This window comes from Schistocerca gregaria, chromosome 1 (genome assembly GCF_023897955.1).
Source record: "Schistocerca gregaria isolate iqSchGreg1 chromosome 1, iqSchGreg1.2, whole genome shotgun sequence".
Taxonomy (NCBI): domain Eukaryota; kingdom Metazoa; phylum Arthropoda; class Insecta; order Orthoptera; family Acrididae; genus Schistocerca; species Schistocerca gregaria.
Genome location: NC_064920.1, coordinates 787,619,228 through 787,645,760, shown reverse-complemented (window position 1 = coordinate 787,645,760; position 26,533 = coordinate 787,619,228). Strand labels below are relative to the sequence as shown.

General features: G+C 44.7%; 1 protein-coding gene across 1 annotated transcript in view; it reads right to left on the bottom strand.

Annotated features, from left to right (window-relative positions):
- The window catches only part of LOC126269465 (proclotting enzyme), a 330,057-nt gene that overhangs the window by 59,480 nt on the left and 244,044 nt on the right, over positions 1–26,533 (bottom strand). The window contains exons 6-7 of the mRNA XM_049973995.1: positions 24,106–24,284; positions 8,801–8,993 (exon numbers count right to left, since the gene is read on the bottom strand). Of these exons, the coding sequence (XP_049829952.1) occupies positions 8,801–8,993; positions 24,106–24,284 (372 nt within the window). The remainder of the gene's footprint in view (positions 1–8,800; positions 8,994–24,105; positions 24,285–26,533) is intronic.

The window sequence follows — 26,533 nt, the reverse complement described above, 5'->3', positions numbered from 1 at the left end:
TCAAAGTGTGGCAGCGCGGTTAGGGGCGCCATGTCACGGGTTGAGTGGCCCCTCCCGCCGGCGGTTATGCAACTGAGCTATCACCTGTTAAACATGTACGAAACAGCTGATTCCAAAAACGAATAAGAAGATTAAGTGCGGTGTAATTTACAAACAGAATGAGAAAGCCTCGCACAATGTAGGTCCCGCATATCTTATTTACAAGAATCAAATATGACAACGGATATATCTGCAGCGTTTCAAATGTATCACAGAGAATGCAGCTGGACTTACACGCTTGTTTGTTAGTATGAGTGAGACTTCAGTACACCACTTCACGCCAAATATGAAACAGCAATCCCAAGTGTGTTGGAAGCAGGTGAGCCTGTACCAAGAATGGAAAAGTCGATTTCATCTGTCGGAAGATGTTTTGTCAGTGTTTCTTGGGATACAAAAAAAACTTCTTACTTATTATCTTGCTAAGATGAGACCAAAGAAGTCGAATGCTATTCTGAATTAAGACAGAACTTGAGAAGGGATCTCGCTCGAGACAGAAGCATCTTTCATCAGGATGATGAGAAGTGCTTCGGGAATGGGAAAACATAGTGATTTGTAGGAGGAAAAGTTTTAAGTCCAAAGAAGAGGTTATGGCACTTGTAAATGGACATTTTGCAGATCTTCAAGAATCTTATTTTCGGGCATTACTTAATGAATAAACGAGGCTCATGTGCGACAATCCATAGACCGGTGTTCGAATATTTACAACCTGTTCTTGTCTAATCATATTAAAATTATCTAGAAAGATATTGAGACAGAGAGATTATATTTTCTTTTTGGTATATTTATACAAAGATCTGAACTGTTTGTCTATGATGCACATATATTTTATATCTCAGGTCAGCTATGCTGAGAAGAAGACGTCAAAAAACAGGACAGTGGTTCAAAAATGTTTAAATGTGTATGAATTCCTAAGGGACCAAACTGCTGAGGTCAACTGTCCCTAGAGTTATACACCACTTAAACTAAATGTAACTTATGCTAAGAACAACACACACACACACACACACGCACCCATGCCCGAGGGAGGACTCGAACCTCCGACGGGAGAGGCCGCGTACTCAGTGACCTGGTACCTCTAACAGGACAGTGGTGCTTAATGAAAATGGCTGGTGTTGAAACTGATGAAGTTTACGTTTTAGCGTGAGTGTGCCTAATAATTCATGGACCTGTTCTCCTAACAGAAGCAGAAGGTTCTTACCTTCTGCCGGCTGTAACACTGACATTGTAAACATATACAGGGTGAACATGAATAGTACTGACGCATTGCGGGGACCGATTCCTGACTCGAAATGGAGGAAAATAGGTCCTACGAACATGGTTTCGGAAATGCAGAGTAGATAGCGCCGTCTAATGGGAGCTCATCTGACCACGTGCCCTGTGTTCCCTGTGTGTTGCACCCTGTGTGATTGACGCAGCGTAATGTAAGCAGCAGAATGGTCCGGTATTCATTTAGGGAACAAGTCCAGTCTGTGTCTGTGTATGGCCAAGCAGATGGAAATGGTCGAGAGGCAGCACGACTATACCAAAAGAAGTACCTTCACAAAAACCAAACACATGACACAACACGTCAAGCCCTTTCTGGGGGTCTGTATGAGGGTTGGGTTGATTTAGGGGAAGAGACCAAACAGCGAGGTCATCGGTCTCATGGGATTAGGGAAGGATGGGGAAGGAAGTCGGCCGTGCCCTGTCAAAGGAAGCATCCCGGAATTTGCCTGGAGAAATTTAGAGAAATCACGGAAAACCTAAATCAGGGTGGCCGAACGCGGGATTGAACCGTCGTCCTCCCGAATGCGAGTCCAGTGTGCTAACCACTGCGCCACCTCGCTCGGAGGGCGCCTGTATGATCTGGGATCCTTTCAGACAGACGAACGTGCAAGCAGACGGCGGCCTGTGCGTGCACTAGATTTGGAGGACCCTGTTCGACAGGATATTGAGGCGAACCCTAGTACAAGCTACAGGCATGTGGCCCGCCAACATGGTGTAAGCCAAAGCACGATTAAGTTTATCTGCGTGCCAATCGCTACCGTCTCTAGTACCTCCAAGGAGTGCAAGGATTATCAGCGTTGTGTACGCTGAACCAGTTCCTGATGTGCAGACCCTTCAACAGCGTTTTAACGACGCTTGCGACGCATGGAAATGGCCAAGAGTTAAGTAGTCTGTTAGGGTCTAGGAAACTCCTGAAGGCAGACCCAGAAGATTCGATATGCATTTCGCATGAATAAGAAGTGTTTGTAGCTGAAGGAAGCTTTTTTACTACTAAATTTAAAAAAAGTTATCTGGTGGCGAAACGCAGTTACTGTCAAGTAACTTAAATATAAAATGGACAGTAGTGCAGTTTACTATTGAATTAACATAATGCATCTTTTTAAACATCGCACGTATCGATTAGCTAACGTACACGTGAAGAATCGGAAGTTCCTACTGAAGTCTCATTAGTAAACGCAGACTTTATTTTTTTCTTTTTTGACCAAATATTGGACATACGTGGACTGTATTACACATGCATCGCCTCAACACTTCGACAATTTTCTAGACATACTTCCAGATGAAAATAAATTTACCATTCAACCAATCTTGAGGCCTTCTTGCTAGCCCACACACACTAAATTTATTTTATTCATTCTGTATATATCATATAATGTGTACAAGAATAATGATACGTATGTTATGTATGATATTATTACCCAAAATGAACGACCTTCTAGAACGTCTTTTTTTCGTTTATTATATTTCGATTACACCCCCCCCCCCCCCCACCCCCCGTGGGTGGTCGGGCTGCCAGCAGCGAAATACGGCGCTCTGCAGCCTACAGATAAAGTTAAAAAACATAATGAGGAGATATAACAATAAAAAGAGGCGACAAAACGGTGACTGTTTAAAACTGGTACATGGCGAAAAAGTTGTGAAGACAACATAAAAAACAAAGAGGTCAGTGATGCTGATTAAAAACACTTAGGAAATAGACAGGCACAGTTAAAAAACACAGCAACAGTCTGGTTTCTGTTCGCAACACTTTAAGAAGGGACACACAACACTGAACACTCACAGAAAACGCTGCTCTATGTAGCACGAAGGCATAAGGGTATGGGGGTGGGGGGAACCAGACAGATGAGTGGGGAAGGGGAGGCGATGGAGGAAGAGGGCACAGAAAATAGGGGGGAGCCGGGCAGACGCGACAAAGGAGTGGGGAAGACAGTGGAGGGGAAAGAAAAAGGAATCAGGGGGTAGAGAATGGAGTCAAGAAGTGGGTAGAAGGAGAAAAAAAGGATGGAAGGGGAGGAGAGGGAGCCCAGGAAAAGGACAGGAGGTGGGAGGGGAAGCTGAGAATCATAGTTGATAAGAGGTATAAATGGAGGGAGAGGGAGAAAAAAAGGATGGAAGGGGGGGAGAGGGAGCCCGGGAAAAGGACAGGAGGTGGGAGGGGAAGCTGAGAATCATAGTTGATAAGAGGTATAAATGGAGGGAGAGAGGGCATCATCCGAGAGGGGGAGTTAATGGAAGCCACCTCAGGAAAGGAGATGAAGGGTGTAGAGGTGTAGGGTAGGGGGGACACAATGGTGTAGGCTCAACTGTGGGCGGGAGTTGGAGAGGAGAGGAGCAACCATGGGATGAGGGGAATTAAATCGGCGGGAGGTGTAGAGGATGCGAAAATGTTTGAGGAAAAGGAGCAGATGTGGGAAAGTAATCAGGTCATAGAGGATCTGCATGGGGGCAGGAGGTGTATATGGAATGTGAGACAGAGTGCATGGCGCTCGAGGATCTGAAGGCAGATACCCAGGCGAGACTGGCATAACAGATGATGGGATGGATTAAGGATTTGTAGGTGTTGCGGATGGTAGAGGGGTTCAACCCCCATGTCCGGCCAGAGAGGAGTTTAAGGAGACAGAGGCGGTTGTGGGCTTTAGATTGGATAGAGCAGAGATGAGGGATCCGGGTGAGGTGATGGTCAATGGTGAGTCCAAGGTAGGTGAGAGTGGGGGATAGACGGACAGGATGAGATCAGATGGTCAAGGAAAAATCAAGGAGCCAGAAGGAGCGAGTGGTACAACCTACGATGATTGCCTGGGTCTTGGAAGGATTGATTATGAGGAGCCACTGGTTACATACACCATGTGGCAAAAAGGTCAAGGTTATTCTGGAGAAGACGTTAGGACCGTTGAAGGGTAGGAGCACGGGCAAGGAAGGCGGTGCCATCGGCATACTGCAGGAGGTGGACCAGAGGGTGGGGTTGGGGCATATCTGCCATGTACAGGTGGTACAGGAGAGGGGAGACTCCTGGGTCACACACGCAGAGGGGTAGAAGGTGCGGGAATTGGCGTTATGGGTGGTAACGTAGAAGGGGCGGCGGGAGAGGAAGGAGGCAATCAGATGGACATAGTTGCTAGGAAGGACGTAGGTCTTGAGTTTAAACAGGAGACTGGGATGCCATACATGGTCGTTGGCCTTATTGAGGTACAGGGAGACAAAAATGGAGGAGCAATGGGACTTAAGCTGGAGGGAGAGGAGATGAGTGAGGTGTTACTGGCAGAGATGGAAGGTCAAAACCCACATTGGGTGTGGGGAAGGAGGTGGTGTCAGTGGAGGTAGTGACAGATGCGCTGGGTAGGGATGTATTCCAAGAGCTTGCTGAACCCTGAGGTGAGACATATAGGGTGATAGGAAGAGGCATCAGATGGAGGCTTGTTGAGTTTGGAAAACATCAGGATACAGGAGGTTTTCCACAGGTTGGGGTAGAAGCCGGTGGCAAGAATTAGATTGTAGAGGGTGGCAAGGACTGCAAGGAAGGAGGGAGGGCAGTGTTTGAGATGGCAATAGGTAATGTGGTCGTGGCCGGGAGCGGTGTTGCATTTAGTGTGGAGTGTGGGGCTGGTGACCTATGTAGTGATGGGAGCGTTAAGTACTGATGGTGGTGTGTGGTCCAAGTACTGGAAGCTAAGAGCAAGGGGAGGAGTGGAGGTATCCATACGTTCAATGCCGTTGGGGAAGAGGGAATCGTTAAATTGGGGAGCATCGGAAATGTTCTAGAACGTATATACAGTTGTTTCCACTACTGACATTATGTTTTGAATAGTAAGAGAAAAGGCGCCTGTGTTACATGTAGAATCGTGGGCAGCAGGCATACCTCTTAAGAAGTGACGATTCAAGCAGTTCTGAGTCGGTCTGTTAATCTTACAAATATTTCAATTGAAGACATGCGCAGAAGAACTGGCTCACTCTCAAATGTAAGAACTTAGAGATAAGTGTTCCCATCTGTTGCTCGGTACGCAAACTATCAAAACTGACATTGGTCTCACTCCTAAATATCACTTAGGGGTGATTCCTATGTTAATTTTGATAGTTCTAATACCCAGCAACAGATAGTAGCACTTATTTATAAGCTTTTACTTTTGGGATTTAGCCCGTTTTTCCACGCATGTCTTAAATTATGCCCACAATTTGGTAGAAGCTACATAGTTCCAACTATTTTCACCACCTCCACAATCCTAGCGAGTAGCTGTACATGGCACAAAACTGCAAACAATCACCCGTCCGGACAGCAGAGCGAGTTTAAGCGACGCTTCTGTGACCGGAAGCTGTGTCGGTTTCTAATCGAATTCGCCCGGTGGGTTAGCGACGAGGATCAATTTGCCGGATATGGCATTTAGGAAGTTTCCCACACCCGATAAGGTGAATACCAGGCTGGTACGCAAGTCGCGCCTCAGTTACACGAGTCACAAACATTTAGAAAACTTTCGCACACTTTCACATGAATAACATTACACGCAGACATTTGGGGTACACATATTCCGGCTGTGGGGTTACGTGGTGGCGACAGGAAGGGCAACCGGCTACCACTTAAGCTAGCCACGCATAACCATATCGACACTTCGCAGGTGCGGGAAAAGGGCACAAGAAAGAGAAGAAGAAGAAACTGCAATCAGTCGCTTAATAACATTTTAAAACTATTTTATTTACTCTTTTTTTCTTTATTGTGATTTCATTCCCCTGCCCCATATGAGCAGGGGAGGGCTGTCAGCGGCACAATCCGCCCCTCTTCTAATAAAGGAAGAAAATTATACATATAAAGGCGATAAAAAGGGGGACATAAAAACAGGGTAAGGGGAGATAATGGAGGTAAAAATACATTGACATGGAAACGTTCAAGGGGGGAAAATTAAAAAAGTCAACATGAAGTTAAAAAAACAGTTGGCGATTCGTAGTGCACAAAACGGGCACCTAAACCACACTCACAGATTGAAAGTTGGCCACAACATTAAAAACATTCCAGAACAAGACACTTTAAAATCACTTGAAGAGATGAAGCACACACGACGAAGAATAAAACTTCCAGGCGGGACCTGCCGAGGGAGAGACCTGAGAGGATGGAAAAGGAGGGGAGAGCAAGGTGTAGCAGAGGACGGGGAGGGATGAAAACAGGAGGGGCGTCAGGGGCTGCACCAAGAGGCAGGAGATAGGTGGGGCAGGAGATGAAGGGGAAAGACAAGGCAGGAGGGAGTGCAGAGTCACTGAAGGGGAGTACAGGAGGGGGAGGGGGCATAGGAGGTGGAAAGCCGCTCAGGAGAATGGAGGGGGAGAGTGAGCCCTGAGGAGGAGGTGGAGGGAGGTGGGGTTAGAGTTGGTAGGAGGGGTAGACGCCAGGGTGAAGCTCATCATCCAGGACAGGTAGATGCCGCAAGCTGCGCAAGGAAAGGAGGTGGAGGGTGTGGAGATGGGGAGAGAGTGGGACACAATGGTACAGGTGCTGCAACAGGCTGGGGCTGAAGAGGAAGGGAGACACCAGGGGGTGAGAGGGATCGAGGCAGCAGACAATATACAGGATGCGGATGCGTTCAAGGAAAAGGAGAAGGTGCAGGAAGGGGATGAGGTAGTAGAGGATGCGTGTGGGGGATGGAAGGCGGATGCAGAAGGCAAGGGGGAGTGCATGGCATTCAAGGATGTGGAGGGCTTCATAGAACCTGAGAGGGGCAGAAATCCAAACATCACTGGCATAACAAAGGATGGAGTGGATCAAGGATTTGTAGGTGCAAAGGATATTGGAAGGATGCAGACCCCATGTCCAGCTGGACAGGAGTTTCAGGAGGTGGAGTCTGTTGTGAGCTTTGTGTTGGATGGTAAGGAGATGGGGTGTCTGGGTGAGGTGGTGGTCGAGGGTCAGGCCAAGGTATTTGAGAAGTCAGGTGTATAAGATGGCCATAAATGGTGAGTTAGATATCATGGAGACAGAAGGAGCAGGTAGTGTGGCCTATGACGATTGTCTGGGTGTTGAAGGGGTTTATACAGAGGAACCACTGGTTCCACCAAACGGTGAACTGATCAAGGTGGGCTTGGATGGTATGTTGAGACCACTGAAGGGTAGGAAAACGGCTAGGAAGGCGGTGTCATCAGCAAATTGGAGGAGATGAACAGGTGAGGAGATATAGGAGAGGGAAAGGACAGACCCTTGAGGCATGATGGAGGGATAGAAAGTACGGGAGTTGGAATTGTGGATAGTGACATAGGAGGGACGACAGGAGAGGAAGGAAGCAACGAGATGGAAGAAATTGATAGGGAGAGAATAGGTCTGGAGTTTGAAGAGGAACCCGGGATGCCACACATGGTCGTAGGCGTTCTGGAGATCAAGGGAAACAAAGATAGCGGTGTGACAGGAGTTAAGTCGGAGGGAAAGGAGATTGGTAAGGATAAGGAGCTGGTCGTCGGCTGAGAAGGAAGGCCAGAAGCCACACTGGGTAAGGGGAAGGAGGTGGGGCTGGTTAAGGTGGCGGTGAATAGGTGGGAGAGAATAGTCTTGAAGAACTTACTGAACATGGAGGTGAGGCAGACAGGACGATAGGAAGAGGTATCAGAGGGGGGTTTGTTGGGTTTAGGGAACAACAGGATATGGGAAGTCTTCCACAGGTTGAGGTAAAAGCCAATGGAGAGGAGGAAATTCTACAGGGTAGCAAGTACAGCCAGGAAGGATTGGGGGGGGGTGGGGGGTGGAGGATTGAGGTGGCAGTAGGTGACACCATCATGACCAGGGGCAGTGTTGCATTTGGAGCGGAGGACGAATGTGATGTCAAGTGTGGTGATGAAGTGTTGATGTCTGAGGTGGGTAACTGATCAAAGTACTGGAAGCTAGGGGCGAGCGGTGGGACAGAGGTATCAGTGTGATCAAGGACGGTGGGGAAGAGGGAGTAATCAAAATGGGGATCGTAAGGAATGCAGAAGACCTCACAGAGGTGGGAAGCAAAATGGTTAGTCTTATGAGGTTGTCAGGAAAGGGTAGATCGTCGTTGAGGGCAGGGTAATGCGGCGTGGGATGTCTACCAGCAAGGCGGTGGAAGGCTGACCAATACTTGGAGGAGTTGACAGAGAGGGTGGAGTTAATTCGTGTGAATGTCTGGCGCCAGTCCCAGCGTTTCTTTGTTGTAAGGAGGTTCCCGATGTGTTGCTGTTATTGCTGGTGGCGGATGAGTGTACCCTCATCATGGGTGTGGAGGAAGGAGCAGTAAAGCCTGTGGGATTCGCAAAGAAGGAGGACGGCCTATGGAGGAAGCGTAGGGTGGTGATGGTGGATGAGTTTGGTAGGGACATGGGCCTCCAAAGCGTCAGTGATGGTCTTCTGAAGGAAGGAAGAGGCATGGGTGATGTCAGGAAGATGGTGGAAGGTGAGGGGGTGGCTTTCGACCTGTGAGGTAATGGATTCCTGGTAGGCATCCCAGTCGGCATGGCGGTAGTCATGGACGGACAGTTTGCCTGCGGTACAGACGGTGGTACTCACGGGCGCTGCCGGGAGTCCCTGGTGCAGTGCGCGGCGGTGAGCACGTGGCGGGCGCCGATGAGGGTGCCGCCGCACCAGAACTCGGTGCGCCGGTTGCCGTGCAGCAGGATGGCCGCCATCCACGGCCAGCGGCCGGGCGCCGCCGGCTCGCCGCCCACCACGCGGAACCCGGGAATCTCCGGCTGGCCGCACTCTGTGGAGAACCAGGCACCAGTCAACAGCGGCAGGTTGCGCGCTCAGGGGATCACGTAGTAGAGCAAGAGATCATAAAGAAAGCTAAACAAAAAAGTTTTCACCTCTTTAAAAGAGCTCACTGGTCACTTTGGAACACTGCAGGTGGTGTAGAACCATTACCAGGCGTATGTGACCCTTCACCGCTGAAACAAGTCATGACCATGTGCCAGTCGGTTGTATAGAATCAACGCAGTAAGATGAATGGCAGAAAGGAGCTATATTGTCGACGTTTCCACGACCAAACCGTGACTGTAGTTGCCCGATTTCCTAGTGCATCAACGCTGACTCTTGTTGATGGCCCGCCATTGAAATCTGCAGCAATTTGCGGAAGGGTTGCACTTCTGTCACGTTGAACGATTCTCTTCAGTCGTCGTTGGTCCCCTTCTTGCAGGATGTTTTACCGGATTCCTGATATTAAGGTTACACTCGTGAAATGGTCGTAAGGGAAAATCCTCATTTCATCGCTACCTCGGATATGCTGTGTCCCACCGCCCGTGCGTCGGCTATAACACCACATTCAAACACACTTAAATCTTGGCAACCTCCCTTTGTAGCAGCAGTAACCGATCTGACAACTGCGTCAGACATTTGTCTTATATGGGCGTTGCCGATCGCAAAGCCGTATTCTGCCTGTTTACATTTCTCTGTATTTTAACACGCATGCCTATACCAGTTTCTTTGTGCGCTGCAGCGTATTCGTTATGCTCTCTCATTAAAACCACCTTTTAAAATAATTTTAAATTCATTGTACAAAGTACATATACACGTATGTGCTTGTTTTTCTGTTTTAGCATCTAGTTTAGAGAAAAGTTTTATTGGCTGAACTGCGTGAGAGTAATTTAGAAGGGTTGGTTGGTTGGTTTGAAAGAGGGGGGGAGGGGGGGGGGGGGGAAGCGACCAAATGCTAGGTCATCGCTCCCTAATTTAGAAGGGTCAGTAGCAATGGACAGTGAATCAAATATCTTGCAAAGTACCAGGGAACAATCGGAAGCCATGGTGTTATGCGAAAGAACTGTGATAATATCACAAGCAACGGGACAGTCCGTAGCCGCAGAACGAGAGGACATGAAATATAGTGTTATTAATCGCACGCCATCTCGTGCTTCATCGCCACCTTGTGATCTGAAGTCTTTCTTAATTGAAATGATGCTAGAGAATAAGGAACATCCTGATAAGGTGTACAAAATATCGGAATAACAAGATAAAAAGACGGAAGACTTTAAAAAGAAGGTAGACGAAAATTTCAAACAGAAAGAGAAGAATGATGTGCATTTCAAATAGACTGAAGAAACTTCAAGAACTGTAGAGACCATTTCAAGAGATTAGAACACCAGTTAACGCGCGTTGTACAAGTGTTTACGCTGGGACGGTCATATTAGACAAAAAATCGGAGAAGAAATTAAGAAATGCAAAAACAAGAGGAAACAAGTAACTGCAGAACAAATCAGTACTTGCGAAAATAAATTAGATAAGGTGACTCAAGAAATTAAGAGCACAACTGACGAATTACGCAAGGAAGTTGAAGCAATTAGAGAGTGGAAAGACAAAGTCACGGTCTACTTATCACAAGTCAAAACACAGGCAGAGGAGTTGTTATTAAGTAGCTAAGCGAGTTCGGATAGGAGCGTTCTGGTAAATTTGAAAGATCAGGAGAAAATAAGCGTTGTTCCATGTTGAAAAAGTACAGGTTGTTGAAGGAGAGAAAAAGTAATAGTGGTTCAGCAAACAGTACGGGGGTCGGATATACGTTAATTGGTGAAGAAGATAGGCAGAATGAACAGAAGGAATTACGTCAGTTAACAGACAGACTCTGCTGTACACGCAGTGACCTGGTGTCGCCACTTGTGAATATACAGTAAATTTTGTGCCGGTACGAATAGGTTGTCAGGACGTTGGAAAGAACGAGTTTAGAAAACATTTTGTTTCTGTACAAAAGGGGGAGCTGTTCCCAAGCAGATCGAAGAGTCTGCATCCAAAAATTTCAATTAGGCAGTTCCTGGACAAACTCTCGAGGTCTTGTTCTGCCGGTTACATAATCAGTTTCATTCGTGGGGATCTACATGAAAAGGCAGTCGCCACGACGTGAGTGACTGAAGCAAACTGCAGGGCTTACAAGAAATTTACACAGGAGTTTCTGAGCGAATAGTGTACAAATGAAGCAGGGGCGTGTCAAACTAGGTATTTTGACACCATTCGTAAAGCTAGAAACGGTGTTACAAGGTGTCAGGGGGACGTCTTCTGAGGTGTGACTAATTTTTTGTCCACTGTGGCGCGTTGTGCCGTGCTTATTGGCTTCTTCCCTACTTAAAATTAATCTCGCACCAGTGTTGGAGGATAAGAGTTAAGTGGGATTAAAAGTAGAAGAACAGATTTCAAAACTTTCTTTAACTTACACTTGCTCCCAGTTGTCTCTGTCAATCATTAGGAAGAAAAATATTTAGCAAAAGAAAAACAGTGGGAGCAATTTGAATCCCTTACACAACTTTTTTCGTTCATGTGTAAGCAAAATTTAAATTTTCATTGTTTTCTAAATATGTCAAAAACACGCAAGACTTAAATATTGTTAAGAAATAAGACTTAATGTTAGAAGGACGAAAATTAATTCTCAGTTTTTTTAAATTTTTTTAACATTTTAGCATAAAATAGCGTACATAGCTCTTAGATAAAAGGCATGAAGATGACGAACAAATATTGAGTAGCGTCACTGTCTCGCAAAGCAGAGGTTCTGGTTTCTGGTTCGAGACCTGTGCAGTCCTGGAGGTGATTTTAATTGTATCCTACTTTATGTGTATTTATTGGATTGAATAACAGAGGGAGTGTCTGAAAAAATGTTCACTTCTGATTGATGTTTCCGACCGTACTACCAGACCTTAAGAAAACTTGCATGTTTAATGCAAAACACGTGACATGACTTATTAAGACTTGGTGTTATTTTCATTCATGATATTCCTCGCCTCATAAGCCGGCTACAACGCATTGACTCAAGGAAACATATTCCTTTCTTCCTACGTACAACTGATTTTAACTCGTTTTGGACTTAAAAGCAGTTTTTTGTGTAGAAGGACTGCAGGAGGAGTATGCTATTAAGCTAATCGTTATTACTGGGCTCTCTGTACTAACGATATCGCTCTTCGGTAAGAACTTGCAAAATATGTCGTCTCGCTATGAGATGTGTTTCAACATTGTTAGTAATAAGTTAAAAGAAGGTCGAAGGTCTGTACTTCAATTTACAGTAAAATATTTAGTCATACTGTGATCTCTGTGGTTTTAACTAGCCATAATATTTCGCTTTGTGAAACAAGCTGTTATAATGGGCTGCATATGCGCCAATTGCGCCTGGCACGATAGGCAACCAGAAATACTTACAAGTTTCCGCGGCTGCTAGTCTTGTAGGCGTCAAGTAATGGTCTGAAGTTTATGAACTCGAAACCATTAGATAGGACTTGCTTAAGTTGGTACAATGTGGAAAGGAATACCCATTGGAACATGGTGTTTTAGGTACTGTAGGATATATTACAGTGGATACCTGAAATATTTCTGTTTTTGTTATGACAAAATCATTCCTTTGGCGTTTGTGTCTTCTGTGGTAGAATTTGCTAATTACGAACAACCACCAAGTCACGAATTGACAGCTATTTTTATTTACAATCTGAGAATGAATAGTCCTGCCTCCACAATCGACAGTTACTCTAAAGGAGTAATTCGTTTAATCTTCAATATGTATGTATTCGTATAGTAATTGTTACTGTGTTATGTGCATGAAGTCGAGATGGGAAACCAACTAGTGTTCGCTTAGATGAAGTGTAGTCAACATCCTTACCTGCCACTCACTTTTTTTAGCTCTGTTAGCAGAAAAATTTTCTAACCACCCACTGGTTCCATAATGAAAGTCATTTATAAAGCAGTTAAAACAAACACCATCAGAACAGGCAGGCCCTTTAAGGCCCAACGGTACCAATCGGCCGCCGTGCCCTCCTCAGCCATCAGGCATCACCGAGTGCTGATACGGAGGGGTATGTGGTCAGCAAACCGCTCTTCCGGCTGCTGTCAGTTTGCGTGACAGGTGCCGCTATTTATCAATCAAGTAACTCCCCAGTTTGCCTCACAAGATTTTAGGGCAACCCGCTCGCCAACAGCACTCGGCAGATCCTGACGGTGACCCATCCAAGTGCTAGCCAAGACCAAGGCGCTTAATTCCGGGTATATGACGAGAACCGGTGCTGTCACTGCAGCAAGGAGTTGGCATAAAGCAGTTAAGCAATTTTATTATTAAAAAATTATAAAAGGGGGGCAGGGGTACGACAAGTTAAAGCATATACACAGAAGCGCCAAAGAAACTGGTATAGGCACGCGTATTTAAAAACAGAGATATGTAAACAGGCAGAATTTCTTGCTGCGGTCGGTAACGCCTATATAAGAAAACAACTGTCTGGCGCACTTTTAGATCAGTTACTGGTGCTACAATAGCAGGCTATCAAGATTTAAGTGAGTTTGAACGTGATGTTACAGTCGGCGAACAAGCGATGCGACACAGCATGTCCGAGGTAGCTATGATGTGGGGATTTTCCCCTACGACCATTTCACGGATACACCGTGAATATCAGGAAGCCGGTAATACATCAAATCTCCGACATCACTGCGGACGGAAAAAATATCCTGCAAGAACGGAGCCAACGACGACTGAAGAGAATCGTTCAACGTGACAGAGCTACAACCCTTCCGCAAATTGCTGCAGATCAGATTTAAATGCTGGGGCATCAACAAGTGTCAGCGTACCAACCATTCAACGAAACATCATCAATATGGGCTCTCTGAACCTAAGGCCCACTCGTGTACTCTTAATGACTGCACGACACAAAGCTTTACGCCTCGCCTGGGCCTGTCAACATTGGACTGTTGATGACTGGAAACTTGTTGCCTGGTTTCTCGTTGTGGACGTGTATTGGTATGGAGACAACCTCAGGAATTCGTGGACCCTACATGTCAGCATGGGACTGTTCAAGCTGATGGAGACTCTGTAATGGTGTGGGGCGTGTGCAGTTTGAGTGATATGGGATCCCTGATACGACTAGAGAAGACTGACAGGTAACACGTACGTAAGTATCCTGCCTGATGACCTGCATCCATTCATGTCCATTATGGATTCCGACGGGCTTGGGCAATCCCAGCAGGACATTGTGACACCCCATACGTCCAGAATTGCTACAGAGTGATCCAGGAATACTCTTCTGAGTTTAAACACTTCGCCGGCCACCAAAATCCCCATGCATGAATATTACTGAGCATATCTGGGATGGCTTGCAACGTATTGTTCAAATGAGATCTCCACCCATTCGTACTCTTGCGGATTTATGGACAGCACTGCAGGATTCACGGTGTCAATTCTCTCTAGCATTACTTCAGACATTAGTCGAGTACATCCACTTCTGCGTGCTAGCGGGGGCCCTACAAGATATGAGGCAGATATACCAGTTTCGTTGGATCTTCAGTGTAATAATAACAATAATAATAATAATAATAATAATAATAATAATAATAATAGTAATAGTAATAACTTATCATACTCTTTAAGTTAAAATTTTGTTAACACCTATTGAAAATGTTTTTAAAACCCCTACTGCCTACTGCCCACCACGAAAGCTGGAACATTCGAGAGTGAGCGGTAGAGACTAGGTTGACTACCACTAGCCCAGACAAACTACCTAAAATCTAAACTCATGCATATAGATGTACCTAACAGACAGTCGTTAAGATTGTAGGTGGATGTGTTTCACATTCCTGGCGCGTGTTGTGCACCAGCAGGGAGCAAGAAATCTCTTACTTTCTGTTCTGTGTACTATGTCAGTGCCCAGAGTACGGTGGCCAATCTGTGGTACGCACATGCAGCCATTACACCCCTCACGGTCACTGTGATACGGGGGTTGGATGTTAAACAACAGTAGTTTAATTTTAATTCCCGTTACTTAATGCATCATACAGATACACACAATGTTGTATCGATTACTCAACCTCCCTCGCAGCACAGAAACTCAGAGACAAAAGAGTGTAGACGTTCTTCACTATTGTAGATAATGACGTGCTAAGTTTGTGCCTTCTTTCTTGAGCAGCCCTGCACATGGCTGCAATTGATGGCATTTCAGTAGCTAGCATATTTGATTAATTGAAATACTGCATATTATCCCTCTTTATATTACGCTCATCATTTAACAATGGGGTGGGTAAAATCTTCTCAGGTATTGTTGAAAGGAAAGTGCGAGTATTAGTTGAGGACCAATTGGATGAAAATCAGTGTGGGTTTAGGCCTCGTAGAGTTTGTCAGGACCAGATCTTTAGCTTACGGCAAATAATGGAGAAGTGTTATGAGTGGAACAGGGAATTGTATCTATGCTTTATAGATCTAGAAAAGGCATATGACCGGGTTCCTAGGAGGAAGTTATTGTCTGTTCTACGAGATTATGGAATAGGAGGCAAACTTTTGCAAGCAATTAAAGGTCTTTACATGGATAGTCAGGCAGCAGTTAGAGTTGACGGTAAATTGAGTTCATGGTTCAGAGTAGTTTCAGCGGTAGACAAGGCTGCAACCTGTCTCCACTGTTGTTCATATTATTTATCGATCATATGTTGAAAACAATAGACTGGCTGGGTGAGATTAAGATATGTGAACACAAAATAAGGAGTCTTTCATATGCGGATGACTTAGTTGTGATGGCAGATTCGATTGAAAGTTTGCAAAGTAATATTTCAGAGTAAGATCAGAAATGCAAGGACTATGATATGAAGATTAGCATCTCCAAAACGAAAGTAATGTCAGTGGGAAAGAAATATAAATTGATTGAGTGCCGAATAGGAGGAACAAAGTTAGAACAGGTGGACGGTTTCAAGTATTTAGGATGCATATTCTCACAGGATGGCAACATAGTGAAAGAACTGGAAGCGAGGTGTAGCAAAGCTAATGCAGTGAGCGCTCAGCTACGATCTACTCTCTTCTGCAAGAAGGAAGTCAGTACCAAGACTAAGTTATCTGTGCACCGTTCAATCTTTCGACCAACTTTTGTTGTATGGGAGCGAAAGCTGGGTGGATTCAGGTTACCTTATTAACAAGGTTGAAGTTACGGATATGAAAGTAGCTAGGATGATTGCAGGTACTAGTAGATGGGAACAATGGCAGGGGGGTGTCCACAATGAGGAAATCAAAGAAAAACTGGGAATGAACTCTACAGATGTAGCAGTCAGGGCGAATAGGCTTAGATGGTGCGGTCATGTTACACGCATGGGAGAAGCAAGGTTACCCAAGAGACTCATGGGTTCAGCAGTAGAGGGTAGGAGGAGTCGGGGCAGACCAAGGAGAAGGTACGTGGATTCGGTTAAGAATGATTTTGAAGTAATAGGTTTAACATCAGAAGAGGCACCAATGTTAGCACTGAATAGGGGATCATAGAGGAATTTTATAAGGGGGCTATGCTCCAAACTGAACCCTGAAGGCATAATCAGTCTTAAATGATGATGATGATGATTTAATCATTTAACAATGGTTTAACACCTGTCCGTTTCCTTACATAGAGATGTGCAGACGATATGCTACGTACTTCTCTATTTTTGCTTTCAGTCTTTCTTACAGACCATAGCGGTAATCCGGAGCGAGGTTAAAAGTTGATCCGTACCTTCCGTGCGCTATATTTGTGGAGTCCCCTCCTAAGGAACTGTTACCTTCCGTACACAGTCGTAGCAGTAGTGGCTACCAGTCTGACTAGTCATCCCCAGGAACAAACACTGCCTGTGCAACTTGATCATCACAACCAACAGGCGTCTTGTATTAGTTAATCCCAAGTCCAAGTCCTCACAAAGTTACATTAAAATAAACAGGATGTCCTGATCACACCACATAGAGATGTTACATAAACAGTCTTCCGTGACGCCACCACTGAGCTAATGCGCTATGCAGTTGCATGAGGGTCCATTGGAGATTGTCAGCATTTGATCCTCATCTTAAGTCATTGTCAAGTGCAATTACTAAACCTGGGAAACAAGATTTTACTTAAATATACTGCCCCTATCACATTCCGCAGTGGCAGGTTCTCAAGTAATACAGAACACTACAAACTTATAAATAAGCTGTGCAGACCAAATCCATTGTCCTTCTCAACAACTTCTAAAACAGTCCCTGCGTTAAATGAACCCGTGCTAGCTATAACTGGGTTCCGCTCCCATGCACAAAACATGCTAACGTCATAGTTAGTAGACAGCGAGTTACTAACTCAGGAGTGAACTTAGGAGCCTTTCACGACTTACACTTCACAATACCTGACGCTAAAATCTTTCAGTTATCCGATATCAGTGTATAATATGTCAGTGAACTGTATGAACAAAAACTGTGGAAGTCCACGCAATCATAACCAACAAGCTAACCGAACACGCCTCGGTCTTCAATGTTCCGGTGCACATCAATCGTTTTTCTAACCTCCACAACAATTCTCTTAATGAAATGCAGAACCATCTCTTGTGGAACAAACAAACGATAGTAAGTGACTTCTTAAAGCCAAAGGGTTGGCTGTGTGTTTGAAATGTATTTTGCTGACTGAGTGTGCCAGCCGGAAAGTAAAACTGCTCTTTGAGGGCTTGGAGCAGACAACAAAATTAATCTGATTTTCAGGACGACGTAATTTGCTAGAAACTTCAAGCTTCAGAAAATATCCTCTTTCCTCTCCATAGTCTCTTATCTGTGATAGTACGCCCAACTAATTTATTTATACAGTCTCTCACTTCAATATTCGGCAGTCTTATTGAGACAAAATTTCTTTAGGACATTTCGAAAAATAAAAACACGAAGTACGAAGTACATAAGGACGCTATACCAAAATTTTTGCTTTACACCTACTGAGACAATTGTCCTCCATGTCGTTCGAATCGCGACGAGCTAACTAACTGTAATAATGGATTACCTACTGTGCGAACGTCTTTACCCTTGATAAAGTAGTGCTATTCCTTTACAAGTCTCACAGAGAACCCTGTTACCCTTCTTAAAGAAGAAACAATAATTGCCTTTTTCCATTCATTTCGGCTGCTGTGTAGCTACTTGTCTCCTTTGTGTGTGTGTGTGTGTGTGTGTGTGTGTGTGTGTGAGAGAGAGAGAGAGAGAGAGAGAGAGAGAGAGAGAGAGAGAGAGAGAGAGAGAGAAAGAGAGATACAGAAGCTTCAAATGATTGACCGTAATGATTTCAATAATTCAAACGTCACAATATGTGGTTTATTCACCAGTTCCGGTTGGATATCGTGCTCTATGGAACGTTTCTTACTGTGCTTTCCTATAATACGTCCATAACAGTGTGGATCGCGAACCACACGCCACGGTGGTCGATGACTTAAGCAGGAAGAGTCTGCCTCCGAAAGGCAGTGTGATCATGGTTCGAGGTCCGGTCTGACTTGATTTAATGTATCACTGTTCTTCAACATTATATTGAAAAATGTAGACAGACGAATGTACTAGATTCAGACGCACCACAAAAGAAGCAATATAATCAGGTTCCCAGGGATACAAAAGACGGAAAAACTATAGGGAATCACAAGAAGACACCTTCCATAAAACACGATTTCCAACCGTAACTAATGGAAAAATTACATATTGTGACGACTGAATTAATGAAATCATTACGGTCAATCATTTGAAGCTTCTGTATCTCACACATACACAAGGGGACAAATAGCTACATATCAGTCGAAATGACCAAGTTCGAGTCTAGGTCCGGCACACATTTTTAATCTACCAGGAAGTTTCATATCAGCGCAAACTCCGCTGCACAGTGAAAATCTCATTCTGGAAACATCCCCCAGGCTGTGGCTAAGCCATGTCTCCGCAATATCCTTTCTTTCAGGAGTGCTAGTTCTGCAAGTTTCGCAGGAGAGCTTCTGTAAAGTTTGGAAGGTAGGAGACGAGGTACTGGCAGAATTAAGGCTGTGAGGACGGGGCGTGAGCCGTGCTTGGTAGAGCAGTTGCCCGCGAAAGGCAAAGGGCGCACCCTCCGCTGCAGAGTGAAAATTTCATTCAGGGTAAAGGTGCTCTGTGAGAATTACAGAGGAATAGCACTAATGTCCCACGGTGTGAAGATTTCTGAAAAGATGATTTTACAGAAAATAAGGAAAAAATTGAACCACAGTTAAGAGAAGAACAGAAAAGATTTAGACCTCGAAGATCAACTATAGATGTCATATTTGTAGTCTGACAGGTTGTAGAAAAGAAATGGGAATTTGGGAAATACATCGTAGTTGCATTCATAGAATGAAAAAAGCTTATGATACTGTCAAAAGGGAAAAAATTTGGCAAGGTCTGAATAGACTGGAACTCTCAAAAGGAATGCAAATGAGAATCAGGAAGATGGATAAAATACGCCCGAATTGGGCTATAATAGACGGCAAAAAATCAAAATGGTTTCTAACGCATAGAGGAGTAACCCAAGGAAGCGTGCTCTCAGGAGTGATTTTTAATATAGTCATGGACAACATCACAAGGCTCTGAGCACTATGGGACTTAACATCTGAGGTCATCAGTCCCCCTAGAACTTAGGACTACTTAAACCTAGCTAACCTAAGGGAATCACACACATCGATGCCCGAGGCAGGATTCGAACCTGCGACCGTAGCAGCAGCGCGGTTCCGGACTGAAGCGCCTAGAACCGCTCGGCCACCGAGGCCGGCAACATCACAAGGAAATGTAAAAGTAGGCTTATGCGGCCGTTGTTACAGTCAATAAAATTCTTATGGGTTTGAGGCCGCATTGTCAACTACAAAACTAAAGTCAGCAATACAACCTGAGGAAGGCGTCTTGCAATAGTCGCCGAAAAGTCGGAGTTTTATAGTTGACAATGCGGCCTCAAAATCAGAAGAATTTTATTGACTATCACAAGGAAAGTTCGTCGAGGGTCTACAGCAGATGATATGAAAATCATAGTATAAGCAGATGATATCCTGATTTGGGAAGAAAATGAGCAGAAATTGGAAGAACAACTAAACACGTGGCAGAGAGTATTTGAAGCAGCAGTTACGGAAGTAAGTTTAACGAACAGCAAAGTAATAAAAATCAGCGATAAAATGAAAAAATGAAGAATGTAGCTTGCAATGGAAAATTATGAAAGAAGTAGATTCTTTCAAGTATCTAGGAAGTAAATTAATTAGGGGAACTAGCTAGGATGAAATTTCGAAGAGAATAGAAATCTGTTCGAAATTTTATAATTGTGTAACGGGCATAATTAGAAATTGGAAAATATCTGCCACATTATGTTGTACAAGCCCTATGATCTGTCCATTTTGACCTATGGATCAGAATGATGGACTTGGACAAAGAAAGATCCGAGCAAAACACAAGCAACATAGATGCGCTTTCTACGAGGGATTCTCAGTAGGACAAGAAGGCACATTTACTTCCATTTCATTTATTGCATACTGAAAGACCTGCTGCCTATTTTAAGAAGCAGCTCGTACATATTACAATACATTGCATTTCACAATACATTTTTTCATATTTCTAACATTTTTTTCTTAAGTAATAAAACAAGAGTAACAATAATGAGTTGGTACTGGAATAAAATGAACATAAATTTAGGAAAAAGAAAATAGAAACAATTTAAAAATTTAAGAAGATGCTAATAGAGGATAGCAGAGGGTTTTAATGGATTAAAGTATCCGACAAGGACAGAACAGGAATGAAATAACACTAAACACCACGCATATCAAGCCCCTAAAAGAAACTATGGAAAGTAATAGGCTTAAATGGTTTGGTCACATAAAAAAATCGGGACCAGAAAGACTTCTGAGAAATGCCCTAGAATGGGTAGAATCTGGACGACCACGAAAGAGACGGAGAGACGAAGTATGATGTGAACCGAAGAGAATTGCAATGGAAAGAGATGCTAAATGATAGACTATTGGAGGAAAGAAAAGACTGGAAGAGGCTCTGTGAACGATTTGAGAAGCAGAAACGTTTTAGAAAGAAGAAAAAACGGTCGAAAATCGAGATAATAAAATGACTGTGGGTTTGGTTCCACATATCACCAAGATACCATTAAAAAATCCGCAACTCGTGGTCTTGAGGTAGCGTTCTCGCTTCCAGCGCACGGGGTCCCATGTTCGATTCCCAGCGGGGCCAGGGATTTTTCTCTGCCTCATGATAACTGGGTGTTGTGTGTTCTTCATCATCATTGACTCGCAAGTCGCCGAAGTGGCGTCAACTAAAAAGGACTTGCAATACGGCGGCCGAACTTCCCCGCATGGAGCCTTCCGGGCAACAATGCCATACAATAATTTCATTTCACCGTTAAAAAATGTCGAGTCCAGGCCGAAGCCTGATAGATTTGAAGGAATCATTGATAATATAAAAATTACGAATGTGTTATAAGAATAAGCAGATGATATGTATAAGACCTCTAGGCGTGTCTCATACAGTACAAACAAAAGTGTTTTACTACATAAGTAACTTATAACTGTGAAGAATACCGGAATAAATGAAAAAGCTAATTAGAAACTTAAATAAAAATGAATAAAAGTAAAGAGCGCTGAGAAGGATATAAATAAACTACTTGGAGACAAGAAAATGTCAAACAAGCACGTACACGGCATCAACGTCTATTTAATTCGGATGAAGAATGTGAAATGCGACCGCTAAATCTAACAGACACGGAACTGACATCAGAATCAAACGTTTTTTGGTCCAACATCTTTTAATTAGTAAAGATATCGTGATGTATGAGCTACAGTCAACGAAGATTAGTAGTGCCAAATCTTCGGGCTGTAACGTTCTACAGAGTGTGGCGTGGCCCTCTCAAATGCTATAATGTTACCGACACTGACGTTGCGTTTCCAAGCATCCTCGTTTCCAGATGAGGCTTTGAAATTAAATCGTATTTCGAATAATCTAAAATGTCACAAGAGTGCTTCCGTCAGGGATATGACCATAATTTTGTGAAATAGGCTGCATTAACTACACAACTGCTCTCACTTTATGAAAACTGAACAGACGTGAAACAAACATATGTGGTGTCATCCCTCCCCTATATCTATGTAGGGATTACATTTAAAGGAATCTCAGGGTTTAGCGACAAGGCCATTAAAAACGGAGCACAAGCTCGGATTGAGGAAAGATGGGGAAGGAAATCAGCCGTGTCCTTGGCAAAGGAATCGTCACGTTGCTTACCTTCACCCATTTCAGGAAAGCACGGGAAAACTAAAACTTGATGGCTGGACAAGAATTTGAACCACTGTTCTCCAGAATACGTATCCAGCATCTTATCATTGCGCCACCTTGTGCGGTATCTAGTTTCACACCGAACTGGATTACACTATTCATTCCACGCTCCCATTCGAAATTCCACAAAACCTGTGTGGGAGGATGATGTCCTTCCTCCTGGAGGAGGCATGGAAAGAGCGACTGACGCCCGACAAAGGTTTCCGTCGTAACGTCTACATAGCGCCCACAATAACAGCGCCAGTGTCCCAACTACACAGGAACAGCTGGTGCCACCTAAACAGGATCCGAACAGGCCAAACCGCAAATAGAGTTGTCCTGTGGAGACTGGACATCGTCGGTAGCTCTGAATGTGACTTCAAAGCAGCAGGACAGGACCTGGAGCACGTTGCCCTAAGAGAAGATACTCAGGGAAACAGTGGTGATATACTGGAAGCTACAGCTGAAGCTATCAATCGGATATCGAATACTGATGTAGATCTGCGAATGTGGAATGTCGTGTCAAAGACGTTTCTCTCGTAGATTTTTTTTGTAAAATTTGTGGCTTTTAATCTGCTTATCTTATGTAAAATCTGCAATTTGGAACTTGTGGTTCTGTTTGCCATACGACAAAACATTAAATAATTGCAAATTATCAACGGCATCAAAAACCATCGTATTATGTGCTGTCGTTCCTATCATTGATTAAACGCGTGTACTGGGTATGAATACAGTGATACCCTAAGTTTTTAATAAACTACAAGCAGATTATCTACAGAAGTAAAAAAAGTAAAGAACAAAACTTTAGTATGTACAACATACTTTTTGTTGATTAACCAGCTCTAGAATGTAAACACAAAGAATAAAATGAGGGTCGTCCCTGCATTACATTGCTTACGCCGGCTACACAGTAAATGTTAATAGCAGTCTAACTTCCTAATTGTCTGCTTGCTTATCTATTGTTAGTAGACACATTGTTTCTGTACCTGTGAGGCGCGGAGCCTAGAGAGAACTGAGATGGGAGTCACAGGGATGAGGCACCCGCTCTTGCCCCGCCACAAAGAACATTATATTGTAAGCGTACCTATTTTTACATTATCAATTTCTAAAGTTCTCGGCTAACTTTCGCAGGATAAATAAGCGTAAAGACAATGAGTGATGAAGACAGTCGAGAATGCTAGAAAATTATTGCGATGTATGCTGCCGACAACAAATCTGACATGATTCGTGATGAGTCCAAACTTCGATTTTATATTGTGCAAATTATAAATATGTGAGAATAGTTCTAATCCGTTGCTATATTAGCCGGCCGAAGTGGCTGTGCCGTTCTAAGCGCTATAGTCTGGAGCCGAGCGACCGCTACGGTCGCGGGTTCGAATCCTGCCTCGGGCATGGATGTGTGTGATGTTCTTAGGTTAGTTATGTTTAATTAGTTCTTACGTTCTAGGCGACTGATGACCTCAGAAGTTAAGTCGCATAGTGCTCGAAGTAATTTGAACCACTTTGTTGCTATATTATACTCAAGTTAAAAGCACTGCACATGCACTTCTCAAATTTTGGGAAAACTGTATTCTGAATGGTTTATTTCTCTGAATTTCTATTCTAAAGCGAAGCATTAAGCATTAATGTTAACTAATTATTAGTATTAATATCCTAGGGATGCGTGCTGCAGCAAAGGTGGGAGTGATAGCATGTTATACAACTTGGTGGTCGTGGGAGGAGGGGGGGGGGGGGGGGCAGTAAGGATCTGTGACATCTCTAGAATCGAACGGTGGAACTGGCATTGTACCTGGTGGCAGGGTCGAGTAAGTATGTTTAGCCTTGGCCCAGGAGCAGGATGGCGCTAGCTAGGTCGACTCACCACCGTCAGTGGCTATGAGCGCGGGGAACCTGGTGGAGGTGGCCACCGGGTAGACGGGCGGCGGCGTGATGGGCAGGATGATGGGCTTCCGCGTCGTGCTCGTCGTCGTCGTCGTTCTGCGCGTGGTGCTCGTCAGCGGCCTCACCGTCACCAGCTGCGTGGGCCGCTGCGTCACCACGCTGGAAAAGGCGCACGAGTGATAAGGGACTCAATAACAGCAGCAAAGGTGGTCATTACACCTCCGGTCACTACAACTGAAACACAAGCAAGAACAGCAATCACATTTTTCTTATTGTGCTTATATATTAGACTAAGAAGATTACACGATTAAATTCGTAGGTGATCTGGAGGCGCACACAGAACGAAGGTTAGTGCACACAGCTGCTACCTCTGGCACCAACGACGGCTCTTAGCCAGCTGGGCACCGAGTCTAACTGAGCTTGAATGACAAAAACGGGTACGCCATTTCATGTTGCTTCAGCTATATGCCGGCGTTTACCAGTCGTTCTGGCGGGTTAGTGGTGGCCTGCAAATTTCTCCGCAGTCCATGACCAGATGATTGCAATGGATGAGAGATTTGGGAAACCTGCTGGTCAAGGAAACGGGGTGGGTCAGGATAGCACGGGGACCAAGCGGTCTTGCGTTATGATGTTGAAAGAGGTCTGTGACAACAGAGCATAGTCGCCGGCCTTAACACGTAACGTCAGCTATGCAAATTACCGGCTATTAGAACCAGAGGTGATTGAGTTGCGTACTGAGTGGCACCACATAACATTACCTCAGGTGCTGGGTTCGTGTGACGATGACATACACAGTGCATACTGCTGCGAGAGGCGCAGCAACAGAGACAGTCAGGAAGGTACCGACAGGGATGTGGAACTGTCCCGACTCCAATGACACGGGCAGCTGCGACAGGTTTCTCGTTTGAGCATTCGTGGCGTGGACAGCCAGATCGAGGTGGTCCAGCAGATTCTCGATTGGGTTTTAAACTGGGGAATTTGATGACCATGGGAGTACGGTAAACTCATGCTGGTGCTCTTCGAACACGCACGTAGACTGAGTTGTGTGACACCTCGCATTGTCCTAAAGGTAGCTGCCACCGTGCCGACTGCATTTAGGGGTCGACATGGCTCCCAGTGATAGCTAAATACTTGTGTTGATCCACTGTCCCTTCCAGAATGACGAGATCACTCAGGGAGATCACTCCGGCCTGCACTATCCCTGCTATTGTGGCAGGGTGTTTGTTTTCAGACGTTCCACGCTAGACACGATAACGGCAGTCTATTTCATGGATAAAATATGACTCATCTGAAAATGCTGCCTGTCACCACTCGATGGACATCCTTATATGGACTATTTACTTATATGGTGTCTGTTCTTTCAGACATGTCCGAAAGAACAGACACCATATCCATATAAGTATATAGTTCTGGCAACACCAGCCATGACCTTCTTCTTCTGTGGGGATGCACACATATTCTCAGAACTCTTACGGGACTTGGTAAAAATGTCTTCCACGAGTAATGAGTGTGTTGGGGTGGGACACTACGAATGTAGTGTGTGGACAAGATGAGAATGTTGGTCTCGTGGAGGGCGTCCGCGAGATAGTCCCTGCAGTTGCGCTATCCTCTGTGCCCTCGTTGCCTCAGATGGATAGAGCGTCTGCCATGTAAGTAGGAGATTCCGGGTTCGAGTCCCGGTCGGGGCACACATTTTCACCTGTCCCCGTTGATGTATATCAACGCCCGTTAGCAGCTGAAGGTATTAATATAATTACAGTTTCAATGGACATCCAGTTGTGTTATTGGCGTGGAAATTCCAGCCTTCGTCGCCAATTAACAGCAGGCAGGACTCACCCTGCATGAATTAGGGACCTGCTGTGGAGGCACATACGATGTGACATTTGCTGAATGGTCGTTGAGCTGGCACTCTTAGTAGCCCCTTGGTTCATCTGGGCGGTGTTAAGTTGCTCAGTAGTCCTGCTTCTGTTCGGCTATACAAATCTCCGCAGCTTTCGTTCACCTATCTCATCTAGGGCATGTTACGCGCCACGGTTGTCCCGGCACCAGTTTTGGACAGTGATATTTTTCCATGCTCTGTGTACTTTCACCACGCCACCACGGCACCACGCGAGCAATTTACAGACTTAACCGTTTCGTAAATGCCTACATCTTTGATCTAAAAGCTAATGATGATGCCCTTTTGGATATCAGACAAATCACTCTGTTTCCGCATTACGAGAACGACTGCACTGTTCTCCACGTCCCCTCTACACGCTTCATATACCTTCCACAACAAACGCTGTCATCTGCCATCCGAGTGGTTGCACGTTGACGCTGAACGTAGGTTGTGGTCACACTTACATGATTTAACCGTGTACAATCTGCCAACGTTCTCCTCTTGGATCTTCCACATACGGATACGTCCA